This window comes from Bactrocera dorsalis, chromosome 4, assembly GCF_023373825.1.
Source record: "Bactrocera dorsalis isolate Fly_Bdor chromosome 4, ASM2337382v1, whole genome shotgun sequence".
In the NCBI taxonomy this organism is placed as follows: Eukaryota; Metazoa; Arthropoda; class Insecta; order Diptera; family Tephritidae; genus Bactrocera; species Bactrocera dorsalis.
This window is the reverse complement of record NC_064306.1, coordinates 69,523,424-69,547,545: the sequence shown is the minus strand read 5'-3', so window position 1 is coordinate 69,547,545 and position 24,122 is coordinate 69,523,424. Positions and strand designations below refer to the sequence as shown.

The 24,122-nt window shown below is 35.3% G+C and overlaps 1 protein-coding gene across 2 annotated transcripts in view; it reads left to right on the top strand.

Moving 5' to 3' along the window:
* LOC105225880 (uncharacterized) overlaps positions 1-23,862 on the top strand; it is a 62,299-nt gene extending 38,437 nt beyond the window's left edge. The window contains exons 3-5 of one of the 2 annotated variants that reach the window (XM_049454516.1): positions 14,747-14,803; positions 19,405-19,656; positions 22,061-23,862. In XM_049454516.1, coding sequence (XP_049310473.1) covers positions 14,747-14,803; positions 19,405-19,656; positions 22,061-22,825 — 1,074 coding nt within the window. In that variant the 3' untranslated portion in view covers positions 22,826-23,862. The remainder of the gene's footprint in view (positions 1-14,746; positions 14,804-19,404; positions 19,657-22,060) is intronic. The other variant, XM_049454517.1, reaches the window with a different exon arrangement.
* The last annotated feature ends 260 nt before the right edge of the window (positions 23,863-24,122 follow it).

Below are 24,122 nucleotides of genomic sequence, written 5' to 3'. Positions count from 1 at the left end.
CTAGTTGTCGCTTACTTATGCAATTTTCAAAAAAAAAATATTGGAATTTGAAAACTGATAACAGTAGATAACCGAAAATCATACCGAAGTCGATAGTCGATCAAGGACGACGTGTTAAAATAAATTTTTTGTTTTCTAAAAATTTTGAAAAATTTTCGAAAATTCAATTTTTTTGGTATTAAGTATTAAATGACATGTAAAATAAATTTTTTTGTTTTCTAAAAAATTTTGAAAATTTTTCGAAAATTCGACTTTTTCGGGTATTAAGTATGAACTGTTTATTAGTTGAATTTATGTAATGGGAAAGGAACTGGACTTAGATCTGATCGAAAAATTATGTTTCTCAAAGCCGTACTGGAATTTCCAAAATCGCTACAACTACAAAAACATTTGTTTTTTAGCTTACAAGATTTGTTTGGATTTTTTTTCAAATTTTATTTTTTTTTCAAAATTTTTATTTTTTTTTTTAATGTTTTTTTTTTCAAACTTTTTTCCGGCATTAAATATTACCGATAATGTGTTAATCATGTCGACTAGTTTCAAAAATGTTCGAAAATTTTTAATGCTGACCATTTACAACAATAACAATGAAGGTTCTAACTAAATTTTTTTGATTTGAATTTTTTTTTACTGAAATAAATTTCGATTTTCTCGCTTTAGGTCAAATTAAGGTGTGAAAAGATCGACCGAAGAATAAACTAATGAAATTTTGGTTGCCACAAGCAAATATGTAAACAATTACAGTTACATATACACATAAACACGCACTTTACACTTGTTGTTTATAATAATTTTACCTGATAAAGGGAAGTGTTATATAAAAACTGGGTTAAATTCATTAACAGCCAGCATAAAAAAGCTACACACCAAAGAGTAGCTGCTAAGCACACCCCTGTACATATCTATAAAAATAAACATATAATAAATAACTCTTATATACCAAAAATTCAAGCGAGATTTTTTTAATTTTTCAATTTTTTTTTAAATTTTTTTTTAAATTTTTTTAATTAAAAATTTTCGGGCGAGATTTTAATTTCTTTTTTTAATTTTTTTCTTTCGAATAAAAATAAATACATAAAAATTATAAAAATTAATTTATGCACTTATTTCTGCTGCTTGGACAATTTACTCTAGTCTGTATTATATTTTCGTTTAATTCGTTTTGCCGCTTCGGCGTCCAGTCTGTTTTCTTTGCGCCATATAAAAATATAGAATATTTGCTGTTCATAGCTGAAATAAAAAATGCCGTGCCCCATCAATTTTCCACAAAGACATTCTGCAGTTTGCTTAAAGATTTCCAATATAAATCTCTGCTTAGCCGCTGCCAGTTGTGCATTGCTGCAGCCAAGGGCCACAGACCGCAGCAGCACCACAGAACCTATAAATATGCAGACTTAGGAAAAACACGCACACCTACGTCTGCACATACATGCACAAGCTGTGTTGCATGAGAGTCAAAAGAAATTTGCACATAACTCTCGTACGGTGGCCCATTGTAGGGATAAATATCCTGGCATTTCTTTGGCCAAGTGCACTAAGCCTTGGCATATACGGTGGCACTAAAGCTCAGCAGCGAACATATGGTTGTAAATATTTATATATATGTATATATGTACTTATGTATGTATATCTGTGCAGTTACTCGCACTTTTACTTCTGATTGTTATTGCTGTTTTTGCTTGTAAATCCTACAAGGGAATAAACTGGAAAATAATAATATGAAATACAAACGAAGTATATAAGCGGGCAAACACCCACACACACGCAAGTGGAGCCATGTGAAAGTAGTTGTAAATGTGTATACGTGCGGCACTTGCACAAAATGCGACTACGTGTGCGTACTCGATAATGAAGGAGTGTTGCAAGGACACAGCTATTGGCGTGTTGAACAACAGCAATGATTTTTGCGAACACAAACATATAAATATATGTTTGTTTGTATGAGATCATGTATGGATATACTTATGTATGTGTGTGCACCTGTAACATAAGTAGAAAGCATATTGTGAATAGCTTATAAGCGCAGCAAATGAGAGCTGGAGCATGCCAGGCACCTCGTAAGCCAATACTAAGGACCCTACTCCGCACAGTGAAGGAGTTTATCGAAGATTAACTGGTAACCAACGCTAAATGGTCAAGTGTATGCTTGAATAGAGAGTTGTATATAAGATTTTGGGTAGTAGATACTTGAAAGAAATATAAAAAGTCACAAGATTTTAAAAATCTGTAAAAGAAATGTAAGAAATTTTAGTGTAAAAAAAAATTATGTGAAGGAAATGTATGCTACGGGATCACTACATAAGTTATGTAAAGACAAAATATCAATGTATTTAATTTCAAGATGGGCAGGCAAACGAAAATATTCAAATTTATCTAATGATCCCTTCAAAAACTCGTAATTAGAAAAGCAATTAATCTATAAGATCTATAAAATTCTAACAGTGACTTGTAACTCTTTCGTAGAACATTTCAAAAACATTTTCTTACCTTCACAAGCATTTTCAACATATTCTCAGTTTTGAAGTACAAAAATGTTCACAACTCCTGAAAGGACGCATAAACAAGCCTAAATTGTCTGATGTCACAAACCTAACAGCCTTTGGATTAACATAAAATAAACGGGATTCAGCGATAACTACTGATAAGCAAGGAAATCCCAACGAAAAATATCGCATTACCAAAGCAACACTCGGCACACACTCACACAAAACAAACACACATTAACATGACATTGAACCTTTAAAACCCAAACGTAGAACACAGAATTCTCAGAAATTTATTGATTGTAAAAAAACGTCGAAATGAAATCGAATATAAATGCAGAATGAAATTCTAAGCATATCGTTTATCCCCGACAACGCAGCCAAATAGATTTAGATTATCACAACAAAGTGTGCTGGACACAGCAGACGCACGGGAAAATGTTCATGGGAAAAATGGGTAAACCAATACAATGGAAAATTCTTATTGCGCATAAAGGAACTTTGTCATACCCGGGAGTATATAGTACATATATCTATATATGTATGTGTGTGTGCGCATGTTGTAAAGCCAATAGCAGTTAGTTGAGGGCGTTTGTCGCACATAAAATTCAATTTCGATTTAAAGATTTTAATCGAAAACGAATACAAGACAAGCGAAATGTAAAAAGAAACATGTGTGTATTGAAAAATGGAGAAAAAAAGGAAATTCAAACGCAAACAAACAGAAAATTCAATTCGAGAGAAAAAAGGTGGGCAGAAAAAAAGAAGAAGCTGTCACATGATAGTCTGGCTCGCCTGCGCTTTGCTGGATGATTAAACAGGTTTGGATTGTGGACAGAACATATGGTTAGGGTGATCAGGAGATAGCGATGTGCTTGATTGCAACGATCTGGCGACAGATTACGTGTGTACAACATATGAACTTATGTCTGTAGAGAATTTTTGGCTTTAAAATGATGCTGAAATCGGTGCCGGTTTTGCTGTGTTTTGAAGCCTTTAGTTGAGAACAACATTACTCACACTTTTTGCTTAAAAATTGTGCATTTTTGAGACTAAAAATAAAGCTTGAGCTACTCTCTTTCAAACGCCTCTAAAATACACCAAAAGCAATTAGTACTAAGCACAGTGTAGCCAAATAAACACAGTCACTTGCAGGCGGCTGTTGGAGCCACTTGAGGGCATCGCTTCATTAACGGTACACAAATATTTATCTATGCACATAACTAATTTAACACATATGCAAACAAAATATGCGCTTATCAGCAGATAAAAATAATGGATAACTTCATAATATACGAGAAAGAGTGAAAGTGATTTGTTGTTGTAATCACCAACAGCGCTTTGACTGATGAACTTAATTGTTTTTCAGTTGTAAGCCCTTTTAACACTCCCACACTTCGCTGTGCACACAAAAATAGAGTTGTGTGCCACATAAATAGCAGAGTATATGAATCTATTTATGGTATGTATATAATATATATCTTTCATATACATAAATATATGCATATCTGAGTCACATTTGCTTTGGTGTATAAATAAAGTGCTGCTTCTATAAAAAAGAGCATACAAAGTAGGGCAGAAGAGTTGCACACGCATACACAGGCATGTCGCACAGCGCAGGCATGCCGCCACATAAGTGCATACACACGTATATTATGTATATGTATATAAAAACATGTGTATAGTGGCTGCAGATAAAATTTTCCTAATGGCGCGTGACTTTTCAAGCAAAATATGCTTTTTGTGTGAACAACGAAATCTTCTTGAAGTCCATAAAAAATTAGTACTTTCGAGTGTACAATATGAATGTTAATATTTTTTATGCTAATGACAGCATTCACATTGTTGCCACATTTTCAAATTATGCGTAGCACAGTAAAATTGGGGTTTAGTGTTTTCGTAGTTATCTGGCTTCAAGCTGATTGCTTTGAACAGCATAAATATTTATTAAATATTTTAGTGTATTCACTTTGTGGCGAGATAAGTGGAAAATGGTCGAGCGAACAAAGGTTTTTTTATCAGTGTTCAAGTATCTTTTCACAATTATGCATAGATAGAATGAAATATTTTCGAATTATTAGTTAATATACAAAAAAATTTGTATGCATCGAGGAAGAGTTATATAACCAGTATATAACCAATACATAACCGATATATAACCAACTCATAACCAATATATAACCACTTTATAACCGAAACTCAATCTTCGTTTCAATATGAGTGCTTTCTATTACATCGTTTTCCTTCGCCTGTAAACTTATGAAAAGTGTTTTACGTTATTTTGCATTTTAGGTTACGATATAACCTTAAACATGATTTTCTCATACATATGGGTTTATTTCTACCCAAATACCTACCTATTTCCCCACAACAAGCTGCCTTTACTCTCAAACAAACTTGTGGCACGTACGTCCATATCAAAAATGCGTATCGCAATCAACAAATATTTACACAGAAATACATAAGAAAGGCAGACGACGACGAAGTAGAAGAAGAAAACAAAAGCCGCAAACCATATTGACTTCCGCTGCAAAGACAAATAGTTGAGGTACGGAGTCTAAAGTGCGCTTAAATTTCAGCTTATTTGTAAGTAAAAGTTGAAATGCTTTATTTACAAGTAAAAGTACGTGTTGGCAGTTGAAAAGTGAAGGCAACTTGCAACAACAAGCACGACGTTAATGATTCCATTAGAACTTATGTTTGGAATTTCCAATGAGCGGCAGCAGCAACGGCATTACAATACAAAAGCAGTGTAAATACAGAGCGGGCGCAGCCAACATAATAACAACAATAAATAACAATATTGTAGCAGTGAAAAGTGTGACCCCCAAAGGGTGTGAGTGGAAAAAAGTTTCACGGAAAAAAATCGGAGATGTACATTTAAAGTGGGTATTTAGGCAGCGAAGTGTTAAAGACGCGCTGAAGTGGCACGGGCGCGAAAGCAAGGCAAGTGGCAACAAGCACATATTCGGAGGTACATACATTTGTAAAAATATATATTTATATATATTTATAAGGACTGCTTGTAAAAGTATCTCGGTCCAGCGGCACTTGAGGCACGTGGCACTGTTGCCAAATGTATTTCTGTTGCCTGCAACAACAGTCTTTTTGTGGCGTTTAAGCTTCAGCTGGAGAGCGTGCAGCATACAAAACTAGTTGACTGCTGGCCGCTTTGCAATGTGCATGCTGATGAGCCCTTGCAGCCATGTATGAGATTGTGGCATAAACAAACACTATGTATTTCTGTTGAGCGCCGCGTGTGGCATGTAAACAAAAGCAGCAAAAAGTTGAGCTATAAAATTGCAAAGCGCGCCTATAAAAAGATCATTGTTTTTGTACAATTTTAAACAGATATTCTCGAAAAAATGTTTTATTTTTCGGAATCACTTAAATAGCGGTACTTGTTGACAGCTATACGTCAATGACTGCCTGTCAGCCGGGCAATTAGATTTGGAGAAAATGTAAATATTCAAGACTTTTTAATGCCAAAAGGGGAAAACACGCGAAGTGGGGTTCACCTTTAACCACATTAAGATGTGTGTGTGGGTATGTGTGTATGTATGAGTGCATGTTTGTGGCGGGCTGTTATGTATAGCTCGCGCTTGTAAATATTTGACATGTAAATCAATCGACGCCTGTATTTCATTCACAACAACACAAACTCAAACCTCATACTTGCCGTTACCCGTTGTATAAGTGAGTATGTTAGTATGTGTGCGCGCCGCCGTAGTAAGCAATAATTAGTTGGGCGTTTCAACGCCTAGATGCAGACAACAAAGCTTCAATTATCTATGTGTATGTATGTCATACGAACACATATAATCCGAAAACAATTAAAAGTATTGAGTTTACATTTTACTTATAGTATTCAGGAATGTTTTTGTTGTGGCGATGACGCGTGGAGTCAAATTTCCTAATCTACGCAAATGTGTCCCATGAGTATAGGGTGTGGAAATTGCTTGCTGTTCGTTTTGAGTGACAGCCTGCAACAGTTTGAAGGGCGGTGTGGGAAGATATTTGGAAAGATCTTCAATAAAACAGGCAAGAAACCAAGATGGCGGATTACAAAAGAATTAAAAATAAAAAAATTAAATGAAATAAAATAAAATAAAATAAAATAAAATAAAATAAAATAAAAATAAAATAAAATAAAATAAAATAAAATAAAATAAAATAAAATAAAATTCAAATTTAAATTAAAATTAAAATTAAAATTAAAATTAAAATAAAAATAGAAAAATAAATAATATAAAAAATGCAAGAAAAAACGTTAACTTCGGTTGCAGCCTTCACAAATAAAAAAATGTCCATACCAGATCTTGATTTTGATCGTTCGCATTGTATGGGAGCTATTTTCTATAGTGATCCGATCTGTGCAATTTCTTCGAAGATTACATAATTGCCCTAAAAATTGATACATACCAAATTTTGAGAAGATATCTCGTCAAATGAAAAAGTTTCCATACCAGAAATTGATTTTGATCGTTCGGTTTGTATGGCAGTTATATGCTATATAGCTCCAATATGAACAATTTCTCCTAAAATGTCACTATTTCCTTAGACAATAATCTGTGATAAATTTAAGGAAGATATCTCCTCAAAGGCAAAAGTTCTCCATACATGCACTTTTTCCAATCGGTCAGTTTATATGGCAGCTATATGCTATAGTGATCCGATCTGAGCAATTTCTTCGGAGATTACATTATTGATTCAGAGAATAACCTGTACCAAATTTTGTGAAGATATCTCGTCAAATGAAAAAGTTTCCGTACCAGAAATAGGTGTTGATCGTTCCGTTTATATGGCAACTATATGCTATAGTAATCCGATCTGAATAGTTTCTTCACAGATTATATTGCTGTCTCAAATAATAATCTCTACCAAATTTTGAGAAGATATTTCGTCAAATGAAAAAGTTTCCATACAAGCACTTGATTTTGAACGCTGCTATTGAGAACAAAATAATAAATTAAATATAATGTTACAACAAAATTAATTTTTTTTTCGTAAAACTAAACAAAGCAAAACATATAAATCTCGAGTCACCCCTAATCACTTTATAATTATACTTTCGATTTTTTGTTATTTTTTTTTGGCTTTGGAAAAGCATACTCCCATTTTACCCACGCTTCAGTGCCCCCATTGATCCCATCACTCAACGGCAATGTGGCATGCAACCACAAAGTACACACCAGTCTTTGAACTAACTATTTAATAAACAGTTGGTGGCACTTTTTCGTCAAACAACAACAACAACACAAACCTACAGCCAGCTCAGTAGACGGGATGCCCAAATATTGAGGCAAAGGCATGTGAGCGGATCTTTCAACACATTAGTGTCAAAGCGCTCGACATATTTATTGATCCTGTGCGCATGTGGCACAGCATCGAAGCGTGTTGTCGGAGCAAACAAAATGGAGCAATCACTCGATTTTCTAGTTTCGAAATGCAGCATAGAAATAATAAACACAAACGCACACAAAAAAAGAAAACAGAAAGTCGAGAGAAGACAAGAAAAACGCCAAAAGTAGACTTCAGTGATGGACTTTGTTGTTGTGGTTGTATGAGGGCAGTGGCAAGCGGCAGTTAATATGTTTTTATATACGCTTATGGATCTGCAGTTGTTGTGTGGATTGATTGCTGGCGTTTTGTTTATTCTTCGCTTCTTCTTCTTCTTCTTCCCGTCGTTATTAGATTCAGGCGCTGCAGCAAACGAAATGCAAATGCGTTGCCACTAAGTGCAAGCAAAACAATGATCAAGCACAGCACTTGGCAAACAAAAACAAAGCAGCGAACTTGCAACAACAACAACACTACCGTGATGGCAATCAAGGAAATGCAGCAAGCAATCATTTGTTCTTTGCTTCGATTGCGTGTTGTTTTTGTAGCCGCTGTCCATCACTGGGCGTATGAAATTGAGGTATGGCCAGATACAATGTAATTGCAGCTGGAAAAGCACGGAAAGTATGCAATTAAATTTTTCATTTGTTAGAAAGCAACATTTTCGATGGCGGCGATAAAGGGTGCTGGGTATAATTAAAGATTACCACATATTTTCTTTTATGTTTTGATGAACAGCGCAGGCTGGCGATAATCTGCAGCGCATTGATCGAAGATTATTATGTAAGCGCTGTTGATGTGGTACAAATGTTCCGCTGTAAGATCTCACTTTTTACATTTTTATTTTCTGTGGCATATACAAGTATTATCGGATCAATGCGGCTTTTGCTCTAGATTTCGCATTTCATCATACATAAGTGGCACGTTTGAAACTATTTTTAGTTTGAAATATGGAACTTATAATTTGTTTAAAAATCGCTGAAGCACTAAAAATGATGGCAGGTGTGTTGTAATTTTCTCTTTGAATGTTGCTTTATGAAATTAATTAAGTGAAGTTATTCGAAAATATTATAGATAAATAATAACTTTCTAGATTTAACGACAGAAGAGAATATTTAACCTATTTTCTCTTAATTTAATTATTAATTATAAATTTGAAGTTAATTTTTAATTAAATTTAATTTAATTTATCTTTTCAATTAATTAATGTTGTTAATTAATGTTAATTAAATTATTTTAGAAAAAAGGAAATTCAGTTTAATTTTTACTTGATTAGATTTTTAATTATAACTAATTTCCAGTTAATTAAAGTTAATTACACTTAATTTAATTTATTTTTAATCAATTAATTTTTTTTATTATAAAAATAATTTTAGTTAATTAAAAAAAAAATCGTAGACTAATTATAATAGCTCTTATTTCAACCTTGCAACAATATTCCTTTCACCTCAATTCGCGCAAATTTGCTGCAAAAAGTTTAAAAACTCTTAAGACTAGAAGTCAAGCAACAGCGTATACCCCACTCATATGTCAATTTCTTAGTGGTTTACACATGCGGGACGCAGAAAGCCAAAAAACCGCAAAACCTTGGTGAACCCCCTAAGAGTATGCAATTAAAATGCGAATCAATATAATTAAGAGCGATTTAATTATGTCAAGGAGGCGACAAGAACAAAGCAAATAAAATTTACATTTTATATGTGTGTATATGTGTCTAAAAACATTTAAAATATAATAACTAAGTATGTGTGTGGCACGTTTGTATGTGAGTCAAGTTGAGCAATGACAATTTTGCTTACTGAAATTGGCCTATTTAGGCCAACGCAGCGCCCCCAAAGGAGGTTTATCGTCGAAAGCAGCTGCAAAAATCTATTTTATGACAAACATTTTACACTATATGTATATGTATGTAAATTTATTTGAATGTGTATGTGTGCGTTTGAATATTTACTATTACACGTACAAGCACTTAATTAAAATTTCATGTCATGGCTTCAATTTCCACTCATTCACAAAATTACTCCCCACAGACTGGCTGACTGGGTCGCAGCGACAGAGATGAGAGAGTGATGAGTCCCTAGAACACACACATACACAGTTACATACACATACGAACACATTTGCGTACATATAAGACTTAACGGGCACAAGCCTTTGCTTTACTAAAATGTGTATGCTTAAGAGCACATGTGTTAAACTACAGTGCTTTAAAGATAGCAACAACAAAAATGCAAAACATATGACTACAATTTGCCTAAAATGCTCTCCAGCGCTTTGTTGTTGACAATTTAAACTCCACAGCGCCGCTGAGCCCAGCATAATACTTCTTCAAACACACACAAGTGCATATAAATCTCATACATGGGTATTTATATGTGTGTGTGCGGCCCTCGTATGGCCACTTGTGCACATCCTTTTCCTCTGCTGCCAGCGCCGTTGGACGGCTGAGAGTGCCACTTATGTAAAATCAAAATCACTACAACTTTTCCATAAGCAGCACTCAGTTCTGGCTGTGTAGCATGCCGCACGGCATTATGTAGATGCCAAAAAAATGTAAACAAATTTTGAGCCATAACATGAAATGTCAGTTGTCATATGATATTCTTGGAAATTGCCTCAAAATTTTCGGAAATTCTTCAAGCACATTTACTTGTCTTCTTTTCTGATTTAAGGGCGACATATCAAGAAAGCGTGTGTGCCTGTGTGTGTGTGAGTGTTAGGATTGGCATGTGGTCCATGTTTTCTAAATTTGTATTTTTAATACTTAAGTGGTATCAGGCAGCAGAGAAAATCGGTGTTTCGGGGCATAACTTGAATCTTGCTTTTTACGAACTGCGAAAGATTTTTTCCTATTTTTTTTTTTTATTTATTTTTTTTAATTTTTTGTACTAATGGCACTTTTATTGGCTAACAAAAGACTGATGATACTTTTTTTGTCCAACTTACAACACATCTTTAATTTTTAGATACGAAAATAATTAAAGCATTTTTTTTAAAATTCATATATTTACAATTGAAATATATATACACTATTTTCTGTACATTATAAGACGCTAAAATCATCATATTCATATTTTTTTACGTTAATCAATATTGAACTCATACTCATACTCGGATATACATTTTTTAGTTATATGCCTTCGATTTTTTTATTTCAACTTTCTCGTCACAAACATTAAAATATTTTGCACACATCTGTACAATTCATTGTCATTTTTCAGATCAAACTAATAAACTTCACAAATCACTGCAAGATGCACAACACAAACCTCTCCTTATCGCATCTCACTCACTTAAACTGTTGTTGCTTGCAGTTCCGCTATACAATTAATCACTCTCTTTGTCTCAATTAAAATTTCCTTCACTTCGTAAGACAACACACATAAGCGCATTAAGCCAACGACCACAGTTAGGTCAGCACTTGTCGGTCACACTGTGAAATGCGCATTTAATCGCCGCACTTGGCCTCTCCGTTGCCAGCTGTCAACGCCCCATTTCAAACCCCTTTGGCCAATGTTATGTCACTCATAATCATACATGTGCATGCCACTTGCCATAATTGCCACTTGAGGCGACCGTGCGACAATCAGTCAGTCCATCTGCCATTCATTCACTTAGCCAAGAAGTCAGGTTCATCATTTCTCGCTTCATTACGCCCTACGTGCGCTCATTACACAGTCGACTGCTACCGTTCTCTCACCACTCACCGCCTCCTCCGTGTCGGTCTCTTGCATTGTCATTAATCACTGCTCTGCATAAATTGTCATATATTCATGTGAAATCATAAATCGCTCATCATTCGCCTCAGTCAAACACACACATACACACATATAAACACATATAACAGCAATGCATTCTCATTCCTCCCGTTGCTATTCGTATTCAAATTCAATTTACCAATTTTGCATATTTATAAGCCACTCGGCTCTGCGCGCAGTTAGTTAGCTCTGCAACAGCAACAACAACAACAGCAAGTAGTGCTAGTTAGTAATTATCGAAATTTATAATGTAAATATTAAGTGAAAACAGCTGTATGTGTTTGTTTTAAATTAAATCAAAATAATTTAGACAACAAAAGCAACAAACAGCATGCCTTGCGTGCGGTGAGCACACCTGGTAGCCAAGCGCCCGCATATATGTACATATGTATGTGTGTTGGTAATCCGTGCATTTATTGAATTAAGTTGGCTGCGGTGGTGTGATGCATGAAATGAATGAATTCCGACCAACTACCTGCCCATAATTACATTTATCATAATTTATGCATATTTAGTTTGTTAATTAGGCATTTAAATAATGTAGTAATCAATGCACAAACACACCTAACCTAACACTGACAGGCGAAACAGCGAGCGGCAGCTTGTTCGTGTGTCGATTCGTACCTTCCTTCACACGACAACACAATGCTAATGCCAGCTAATCATGTTGAACAACAGAGAACAACGGAGAACAGCAGCAAATTGCCGAATTGGCCATGTTAATTAGACAAGATTTTGTTGGTGAAGAAGTAGCGGGAGGAGAAGTAGGAGCCTCGCGTATGTGTAGACAGCGCTTTAGGTGTTTACCGTTGGCATAACAAAGCAGATTTGACATGATTTTTGTTTTCATTAATTTGCATAATTTTATTGCTGATTGGCGAATGACAAGAAAAATGCGATTTCTGCTTTTCAAAGCAGCCGACGGGGAACGATTGCTGGTGAATTTAAAAGTTATTTAGAAAATACATAGTAAATGCATTCATTAGAACTTTTTTCTTTTTGTGAACAGAAAATAAAATTATTTTGTTGTAATACTTTCTAGTATTTCAAGTTAATTTAAACCTTCCAAAATTGCTTCTACGAGTAATGCTATATATTTATTACCATACAAATAAATGGTTTTAAAAAATATTTTGGTTATTATTTTGGTTATGAATGCATTTTTAAAAACAATTTTACATATTTTTAAGATATTATTATTGTTTTTCATTTAAAATTTTTTTTTAATTTTTTTATATTCAATAATGTTTTTTAATTTCTTTTTAAAATTAAATTATTATTTTTGTTTTTTTTTATTTTTTTAATTTTTGTTATTTTTTTTATAATTTTCCTATTTTTGTTATTTTTTATAATTTAATTATTATGTATTTTTTAATTTTTATAATTTTTTTGGATTTTTCTCTTTTATTATATTTATAATTACGTTTTTTAATTTTTATTATTTTTTTAATATTTTTTGTAATTTAATTAATATTTTTGTTTTTATTTGAAAATTTTAATTTTTACATTTTTTTAATTTTTTCTATTTTTATTATTTTTTGTTAATTTAATTACTATTTTCGTTTTTAATTATTACAATTTTTTTAATTTATCTTTTTTTATATTTTTTTTATTTTTTTATTAATAATTTTTTAATAATTTAATTATTATTTTGTTTTTAATTTTAAAATTTTTTTTATTTTTCTATATATTATAATAAATAATAAATAAATATTATTTTTGTTTTTACTTTCTAAATTTTTTTTAATTTTTTTTAATTTTTCCTTTTTGTTATTTTTTTAATTTTTTTTTATAATTTAATTAATACTTTTGTTTTTAATTTTCATATTTTTTTTATTTTTCTATTATAATAAATAATTTTTTAATTTTTTTATAATTAAATTTTAATTTATGTTTTGTTTTCACGTCGGAATCCAAAACGATTTTCTAGATTTATTTCAATATTTAGCTCTAGTTCGGAGCAAAAAAATATGAATATTAATAAAAAATACTAATTTATTTATTTATGTTATTAGTTTATTTATTAATGTTAATACTATTATTTTTAAAAAAATATTTATTAATGTTATTATAATATAAAAGAATGTTTTTTATTAATATTAATATTTTTTGTATAAATATTTATGCTTTAAAAATTTTTTTTCTCAAATTCCATTGAAATAATTATCACTTGAAATTCACAAAAATTACAAAATTCTGTTTTCATGTCAATGGCGCTTGTCACATGCCCCTCCCTACTCCATAACCATAACAAAGCTCCTGAATAACTTTTTGATTATTTTTAAAAGCCCCTCAGTTGCTTAGCCGCTAGCCAAACACAACAAAAACACACAGAAAAGCATGAAATATGAAACCGAAAGCATGAAAATGAATTTGTGTAGCTTTAGTTTTCGCAACAAATGACAAATATTGATGTTTATCTTACAAGTGTTGACAAGCGACGCAGCATGCTCATCATATTGACATGTTCTATATACATATATATTTACTACGTATACATAAACCATACAACATATAGTACATATTTATAGAGCGCAGTTTTTAGGAAAAATTAAAATTTTTTTTTGCCCGGAAAAAGATTTACAGGAAAGCAAAAATATGCTTACAGCACAAACATAACTATTTTTGGAATAAAAAATTTATTAATATTTTTTTATTTTTACAAAGCTTGCTGCTTATACTAAACCATCTTTAAAGCTCTAAAGCAAGCATGCGCACTTTTTTTAATTAAAATACTTATAAAATTTTCATTATTTTTGACAAATATAGCTTTGCATGCAACCCTGCATTTTATGCCACAATTTCCTTTATGTTTTCAAACCTTTTTCCATAAGTTCGCACAAAAATACCTCTCCTGCAAGGAAGCTGCTTTCTAAAACCTGCTCCTGAGCACCCTTTATTTTAGTGTAATGCTCGCTTTTCACTTTTTGCTTTTTGTTGTGGTACAGCTAATCTTATTTGTACACTCACTTTAGAAATGCATTTGCGAATGAAAAGCCAAACACACACACACAAAGAATGAAACTAGTATAACTAATTTATAAAGTCGTATGCAATTTCATTTAAAAATAGTGAAGAATACTATATAAATAGCGATTTTTTAAGAAAGAGAAAACGAAAACAAACTTCAAAATTTCTTTCTTTTCTTCTTTTTTTACGTTACAGATGTGCATCACACCACCTAATATCAATAGTTATATCCCAGAAGCGTTCAGTTTTCTGGTGAGTGCCAACTAACTGCTTAACTTTTTTATGAAATTTCACCAAAAATGCATATACATACATACATACCAATACAAGTCGCTTAGCTGCCTTTTACATACATACTGACTAGATTTAAATACGCTTAGTGCTTTTACTAATTTACTTCTGAGGCTGTTGGCTTTAATAACAGTAGAATAACAGCGCTGTTAAGGAACTTTACAGTGCCTTTCTATCCTAAAATTCGATGCTTAATGACGTTACAGTTATAAGCAGTGCTTTTGAGACTAAAATATTATTAAAATTAAAAAGCTGGTGCTTAAAATTGGTATAGTGTTATCTTTACGCTTATTTCTAAGCAAATTTTTTTAATTAAATTAGATTTTTTGCAACAAAATTACACTTAACCTCAAACATACATAAGTCATTTTATATAGAACAATTTCTGTTCTTAGCTGTATTCATAACATCGAATCGAATGCTTATAGGTAATTAAAATAGAAGAAAATATTTGCTATATATCGTCACCTAAAATGCAAAACAACGTAACATCATTTTTATAAGTTTACAGCAGAAGGAAATGCGATTTAATAGAAACCACTCTTTTTGAAAAAAAAATTTGAGTTTTGGTTATAAAATGGTTGTATATTGGTTATATATAGGTTATGTATTGGTTATATACTGGTTACAAAGTGGCTATATATAGGTTATATATTGGTTATGTCTGAGAGTGAAAGCTGAAAATTTTATGCTAAGCAATAAAAAACTCATTTCCGTTTTTTTATGATACGTTGTTTTGCATTTTAGGAGACGATATGTAGATCTTTCCAGTATCATTTCCACATCTCCACTCAGAACTCATTTCATCGTCCATGTTAGCTCATGCTTAAGTCCACTGTCGAAGTATAAACATATGACTATTATTTGTAGTTGTATTTGTTATTTTAGTGACAGAAATTATTGTCCAAATTTATTTGAGGACTACTGTACATAGAGTTGATAGCTGAGAGTCCGAGACCGTTCTCAATCCGCGTGCGTTGCGGTTATGTAGAGTCGACTAACCTGAGAACGGCAGTGTGCCTACTTCTAGGAAATTAGTTTTCGCCTGCCAGAACTCATCTTAAAATTTCGAAAACAGCTTATTTTATGCTTTTTTTTTACATATCTAACATTCTACGTGAAAATTTGTGTGCATTCATTGCTTGCAACACTTCATCTTTCGGCATTATAAAAAATAATGAGAGCAACAGCATGTTGCGTGCTTCTCTTCCTACTTAAAAATAATCAAAACAAAGCGAAAAACAGTCAAAAACACAAGCCTTTTCCATGCAGCTAAGCAGCATACTTACAAGCACACATGGCAGCATTTTGGAGCAACACTTGCTGCCAATTTACATTCGGTACATAGTCGGCTTGCCGCACGGTTTTCCATTTACATTCGTACCTTTATGGTTGCGCACATAAGTATTTTGGAATTTATTTTGCCTCGCCAGTCGGCGGAGCTTTCCACTTGCCACACAAAGCGACGCATATTTTCATAAAATATGCATTATGCACTTTGTGCAACATTTCGCTGCGCGTGTTGTTGTTGCAGCTGGTTTTTTTGTGAGCTATACGAAATTCGCTGCATAGTCGAGCAACCGAACATGCATAAGTGTGGCAAGTCTGTGGAGATTTGTTTGTTGGCGCGGAACTGGCAGCGGCGAAAGTGCGAAAAGGTTGCAGATAAAAGGAAATTAAAGCGGTAGTTTGAGCAAAACACTATTTAAATAAAATATGAGTGTGCAAAGTAAAGATAATAACGCGTTTTTTGCCCCTTTGGTTTTTGGAAAAGCAGCAAGTCTGTAGACCGTTCTCTATTCATGAGAAATGTTAATGCAAAAATTATGAAAACAACAACTAAACACTGACAACAACAATGTGGAGTTGGCGAAAGCAATTAGACAATAATTTCAGTAATACTTTTAAGCTATCTTACAACATAATTAGCGTGTTGCATAGCACATGCAAGAATTTTTGATTAAATTGTGGCAACTTTGGCGAAGTTTTTAGCTCAAAATTTTCATTAAAAAATTCTTAATAATTCCAAAGAGTCTTCTAAAAGGCGTAGCATAGATGTGGCATGCCACAAATTGTGTAGAATATGTAAGAAATGCCGGCATGTTAATCGTGTGTTGCAGTGTTGCAACATTTCTCGCGCTTGCGAGGCTTTAAGGGGTATGTAGGTGGGTGGGTGGCGTATATCCAGAACATACACTTAAGGGAAGCATGTTGCAGGCGGCTGCCGCAAACAAAATATTTAATACAGTGCATATACTTGCAACACACTTTGCGCTCTTACAAGCGGCGTTCGTGGCAGCACATAGCTGCTTGCCTAAACGGATTTCTGCTGGAAGCGCATACTTGGCTTACAACTTCTTAAGCTGCAACAACTTATTTCCATTTATTTTGCGTATACTTTAGCGCTCAATATGTTTTTAAATATTTATGTTTGTATCTATGGCATAGCATACTTTGCGGCGTCGCTGTGTGCATGTGCCGGTGTATGGCTGTGGCATGTTGCCTTCAAAATGCGAAATTATCCAGCGCTGCTGTGAGTAGTAGCAGTTCGGCGAAGAAAAATCGAATACAGTTTTTGTTGCATGCTGCATGTAGTGTGCACATGCCGCGTTATTACAGGAGCTAGCGCACAGAGCAAGTGTGTACACTTGCCACACATGTAGCAACATGCTAACTCAATTTTCATATCATATTAAATTCTAGTTGTCAGAATTTTTGAGTAACAGCAGCTGCCACATGGGCTTGCGTCATGTTTGCATACATCTAAGTTTCATTCTGTGTTCATGCATTTATGCAACACATTCCTGTAAAAGCAAGTTGCATATTAAATACTTTGCGTACGTGCAACCAAACGAAGAAGCGGGATGTGTGTGCGTAAGTCGCGAAGTTGCCACAAAATTCCAAGTCGATGTCAAGCTCTACTTATAGCCGCATAAGTGCACATAAAGTGCGTTGGCTTGTTGAAAGTTTATGCATGCCACAGCAGCTGCGCAGATTCATCAAAATTTCAGCAAACAAATATGTGCAACACTTTGAAAAGCTTTGCAACGCCAAGTACTTGTTAATAAACAAATATTTTAAAAAAAAATTTAATCAATAACATCAAAATACACATGCCACCATGTAAAAAACAAACACATTTGAGCGCCACAGTTACTGTTACTGTTGCTGCATGTTGCAAGTTGCAATTTGCCACAGATTTCATTTTCGCTACCGAAAATTTGCTAAAATGCAAAAAAAAACGCCTTGAAAAAAGTGAAACACGGCAGCTACAGCATGTGGCAAATTGTTAAACTGCGCCACTGTTGCATGCCGCACTTATCTTATCTGCAGCAAAATGTTGTACGTTGCGCCCCAACGTGCATTGTTGCCTTACTTGCTTACCGCTCGCAAATTGCCCCTCCTACTTGCCCAAGTTGCGCAACACAAATCTTTGGCTACTGTGCAACAGCTACTGTACGGCCGGCATTTGCGCATGCTACGTCATTTTTTCGCTACTTTCGCTGCAGCAACATTTTTATTGTGCTGTGGCATGACAAACTAATAAAGATCGCTGCTATCGATGCCACAAAAGCTCTGCGAGAAAAGTAACTACCGAGAAAAGGCATGCATTTGTGCAACATCTTATCTGCGTCGTGTTGCAACCTCATCAGCAGCACATTTAGCCTTATTTGGCAGTGTAAACAACTGCGAATCGCATACACATTGCTACTTGCAGCATGCAACTTTTCTACCTTTCACCCACCAAAGAGAATTTATCATAATTTCCTTCGTGCCACAACACTCACGCCACCTACTTGTAGGTGCACAATAGCTGCGTATGTGCCATATGATTAGCAGGTAGATAGGTCGACAAGCATTTAAAACTATTTGTTTTCAGCTGCAAGAAAGCCACACACAACAACAACAACAACAATTATGCTGCTGCGCTCTGCTTGCAACACTTATCGCCACGAACGCATCGCTTGTAGCAGGCAAAACAAGCCGCTCTCCACCTCTTAGTCCCGCTGCCGCCCTACAGCTCATGCCCCGTGTGCGCGCTGTTGCCGGTCGTGCAACAAGCAGCCAGCGGTAATTTGCATAAAATGGGTTAAAACGGGTTAAATGCCATTACGCTGCGGTTGAACTTTGACTCTGCCTCAATTGCCTTGCTGCGCTGCGCTGCGCTTGGCTGCAGCAATCAACGAGCATCAGCAGTTTAACCGCAAAAACAAACAACTTGCCACAAATTAATTTCAATTACAATGCGCTTTACTCACACACACACATACACATATATATACACACATTCTGATGGAAATTTCTACAGTCGACTCCTCCGCCAGGCTGCCAGTTGCATAAGCCTCACCTCTGCGCCCCAAGTACGTTCGATTCTTGATCTCTTCCTTTTTCGTGTGCGCTCCTTCGACATCTGCGATCTTTCGAATTTTTATTGCTGTTTTACCAAGCGCGGCGCTGCTAGTTTTAAGCCATGCCTTTGCTTTATTTCCAGCTTTTATTACCGTACTGTGCGCTTCATTTGCTAACCATACCTTCTCTCTTTGTCGTTTTCTTTTTTGCAGTGCTGGAACAATTGCGATCAACAATTGGGCCCCTTCCCGCTCAACGTGAATTCGGCGTTGCGCCAGGGCTCGCTGGTGCTGACGACCATCGCTTGGGATCAGGCGATCACAAATGCATCGAAGCAGTGTCTGGTCACTTGGGAGGTCTCCGGAGGCGGTCTAATGGGCAATCTATTGACTGATAGTTCTACTGTTGAATTATCCCTGTGGCCAGAGACAGTATATCACGTGCAAGTTACGTGCAAGCATAAGGTAAGTGCACTCGAAAACAAAAACGAAAACAACAACAACGGAGTAATCCAAAATTAAGAGAATAAAAATAGAGATCATCTGAAAATAAATGCGCAAAGGGCTTAACTAAATTGAAATTGCAAGAGGAAAATAGTACTGGCAGCTTCTACAGTTTAACCAGACGCTACGCTTGGCGTTTACCCGCGACTCTGGATGTGCGCGTGCATTTACAACAGAGCTTCGTTGAAGTCGCTGATAGCGTGGCTAAAGATAATCAGCGCTCAGCGTAGAACTGGTTCCGCGTTGCACATTGTCTAGCGCTTTTGTTGTTTACACGATTTCCGCGGCAGTTTCGCTGTTGTCCGCACTTAATTGCCACACGCGTGCACACACACACACACATGCGCCTCCTAGCGCTAGAGTCACAATGCGCTTGCAAACATTACGGCGACCATTTATGGCCGGGTGTGAAAGCCACACTAATTGTCTAATTACATCATTGCAACATAGCTGTTGACAATTGCCACGCCGCGCCGCGCCTGTGCAAACATATGTGTGCGCGCCACTCACTCTGTCTTTCAATAGTTCAATACTTTTTCAAACTCCTTTTCAATTTTTTAATGATTTTTTCAAAGCTCTATCGTGTCTTGTAGCTTGGTGCGCTGCAAAAGTACACAAAAGATCGCATGATCACATGCGATCGATCGGGCGTTCGTCTGCGGCTTTCGCCACCAACAGCAGCAACCAGCAAGCACACGTGTTCAATTGTGGCGCGTCACATACGAGTACATACAAACATACTTATATGATGTTTTTGTAGTTTTTATTTGCCCGCAGGCGAAAACAAGAAATCGCTCGGTAAGTTCCAAGCTAATTTGGCCTTTGTTACGCTGAAAGCTGGAGTGATCTCGTGAGTTGCTTTTTAACTCGCACGCAGACTGAAGGCTCAGCTTGGAACCCTGTAGAAATTTGAGATTTTACACCAGATGCTGTTAGTTTCCATTGTGGAACTTGCTTTGATCAAGTGAGCACCTCTTAGAGGACTATTGTTACTATTACAGGTTTCGAGCAATCAGAACATAGCATGAAGGTTAGAAAATGTTTTATTCTGAAGCAAATGCTTTCCTTGAGCTAATAGGATCCATTTATGTGAATATTTTAATGAGTCAATAAAGTGGGGTAATAAACTCGTGCTTATGAGTAGTGTTTAGGGTTAAACTCGAGTTTATGCGACATTACTTCTTTATATTTGTGACAAAATGTTTGATTTCCCATCGTTTCCCAAGTAAACAAAAAAGTAGTAATAAACTCGGAGTTTATGAGAAGTGTTTAATGTTAAACTCGAGTTAGCGCGACATTACATTATTATATTTGTGATAAAATTATTGATTTTTTATCGTTTTCTGACTAAAAAATAAAATACTAATAAACTCGGAGTTTATGTGTAGTGTTTAATGTTAAACTCGAGTTTATGAACCATTAACTTTTTTATATTTCGGACAAAATGATTGATGATAATTTTCTAATTAGATGAAAAAATAGTAACAAACTCTGAGTTAATGTGTAGTGTTTAACATTTAACTCGAGTTTATGCAACATAACTTTTTGTTTATTTTAAAAAAATTATTGTTTTTCTATCGTTTCCAATTAAATGACAAAATAGTATTAAACTCGGAGTTAATGCATAATGTTTAATTCTAAACTCGAGTTTATAAATTATAATTTTTATATTTCGGGCAAACTGATTGATTTTCGAACGTGCCTCTACAATTATCGCTGTCCACCATTATGAGCGCTCACAATTTTCCACCTGGCCTTACGACTTCCTCATTTGCCGTTGCGTGCTTGCCTACCGGTGTGATTAGTGGTATCCAAAGGTCCATGACATGACACGCAATTATGAATGATTTGCTGCATTCTTTTCCGTTGCTCATGTTGCCGACTTACTGACGTAAATTGTCGAATCGGCAACAACACGAATCTGTCGGCGTCGTTGTTGTTCTTATTATTGTTAATATTTGTACACTAATTGACAGTGTAGAACAAAGTGTACAACGCGAAGCAAAAATATTGATCGATTGGCATGTTGCAAGCAGCGTTGGCAGCCGGCTGCAAGTGATTTGCTCGCATGTTGCATGAATGTTGCAAGTACACATGCGTGTAGAGCGCAACAAGCGCTGAGCGTCGCTTCGTTGCATTTGTAAATTAATTTGTTAACATTTTTACAAGCCTTTTTGCTGACAACTGAAATGACAGGCAGGCGAAGTGCAACGGCCAGCAGGTCCCTTATGTTCATATGTGCAACGAAGAGAAAGATTCGCACAATTATTTTCAGCCATATTTATACAAGCAAATTGGCTGTGTACAATCCTTTTCCAATTTGGTAATCATATTAATTTTTTCTCTCTTCTATCTATCTTTCCAGGAGACGGGCGGCATGCGACGATCTTACAAACTGATCGTGGACACGCAAAAGCTGAGCGACATCAATGTCCATGGCATGCAAGCGATCACACTGGAGACCGGTAACATGGCCAGCAAGGAGGGCATGATGCCGCATTTGTATGGCGCGGATAGCGCGGTTGATATCGGCGGCAACTCGGGTGAGACCGACTCACGCATGCGCATACTAAAGGACAGCTCCAAAGACTTCCTCAGCCCCTACAATCCAAACGCCAATGTAGCAACAGCCAGCAGTACCAGCAGCAGCAGCACCAGCTCCAAAGCGCCCGTCACAACTTCAGCCACCACAAAGTCAAGCGCCACCAGCACCTCGACAGCACATCGTACGGACGATGTCGCCGCGCCCGCTGAAGGTGAAAATTCTATACTGCGCAACCGACTCGTTGACGAGCGGCCGTTGGCCCAATGGGTAGCGAATTTCTTAGAGCAGCATCCCGCATGCGGCAAATATGGACCGCTCGTGCTTTTGGTGATCGTCGTCGTCTTGTACGTGTATTTGCGACCGCGCGTGCGCAAACACATGGAGGCCGTAGCCAACGCCGTGGACCGCGAGGTGCTCATACACAAAGAGATGCTGCCCAGCCAAACGCCACAAGCGCTGCGCATGTCAGCGGCGTTGGCGGCGTCGCATGTGGAAGTGGCGGTGGCGCCCAAGCAGGAGGACGCGCTGGCAGCGCGCAGTGCACCCAGCGCCTCAGCGTCAAATCCGCAAACATTGCACGTGTAAGGTGGGGCGCGCAAGCGTATGCGAGCGCAGTGTGTTGATGGAGTGTTGTAAATAGTAAATATTAATTAGATATATGCATTGTAGGGTTTTTTGCTAATTCATAATTTATTTATTAAGCTAAACAAATTCAATATGTACTAGATGTGATGTGATGTACTAAATGCTAAAGAATCTTATTTCGTTTACCTACATTTCGCCTCTGTATGTACATAGCATAGTCTTGGTGCGGTCTTGCTTTTGAGCGCAGCGTTGCATTTTTAGCCACATATATTGAGATAGTTATATACATATGTACCATATACTTATATACATGTATATATATATGTGTGTGCAAAATTGTAGTATGAGCATTTCATTTTGTTGTATATGTATAAGGCTTTGCTCTCTCGCGGAGAGTGGGGAGCGAAGAACTGGACGCGCGTGTATAGCAATATTAGTCTTTAAGCGTATATATTACATACATAAACAGCACAGAGAGCGGCAGACAAAACAAAATAAGCGCAACAGGTGTGCGCCTGCGCCAACAGTCAGTTGACACTTCCTGAAAAAGAAGAAGATTTGAAGATTCTTTAATATTTTTTAACAAATTTCGGTGAAAAAAAATGTTATGCTCAACTTTCGCTGTCCGCAGCGTTTGCCACCTGTCGCAAATAAGTACTAGCTTGTAAGCTTAGCGAACTATTAGGCTTAGTAAGTTATGCACACACGCTGCCATGACAAATATCGGTGTGTGTGTATGGACTTTTCGCATTTTATTTTTGTAAATCGCAACTTATGACGAGTCCAAATGTTAACGTTGACGTTTAGTTGTCGTCATTTGGTGTTTCAGTGTCCCAAAAATTAGCTGAGTGAGCAACCAAAATGTTTGTATGTATGTTAAATTTCATTTGACACTTGTTTGGCGCATATGTGTGTGTGTGTGTTACGTCATTAAGAATTTTTCTAGTCTCACTTATGTTCGATTATTGTTAATGTTACCACACTTTTTCGAAGTTTATGGAGTAATAGTAGTGCTGGATTCGTAGACAAATCATTTTTTTATTGCTTTAATTAAAAAATATTTTTTTTTAATTATTTTTATTTAAATTTCTTAATTAAAATTTTTTACTTTTATAAATTAAAGTGATTTTTTTTTTAATTATATTTATTTAAAAGTTCTTTTAAATTTTTTAAATCTTTTTTAATTTTTTTTTAATTTTCTTAATTAAATTTTTTTTTGTTAATTATAATTAATTTGATTTTAAATAACTTTAATTTTTTAAAATATGTTTTAATTTTATTTTAAATAACCTTAATT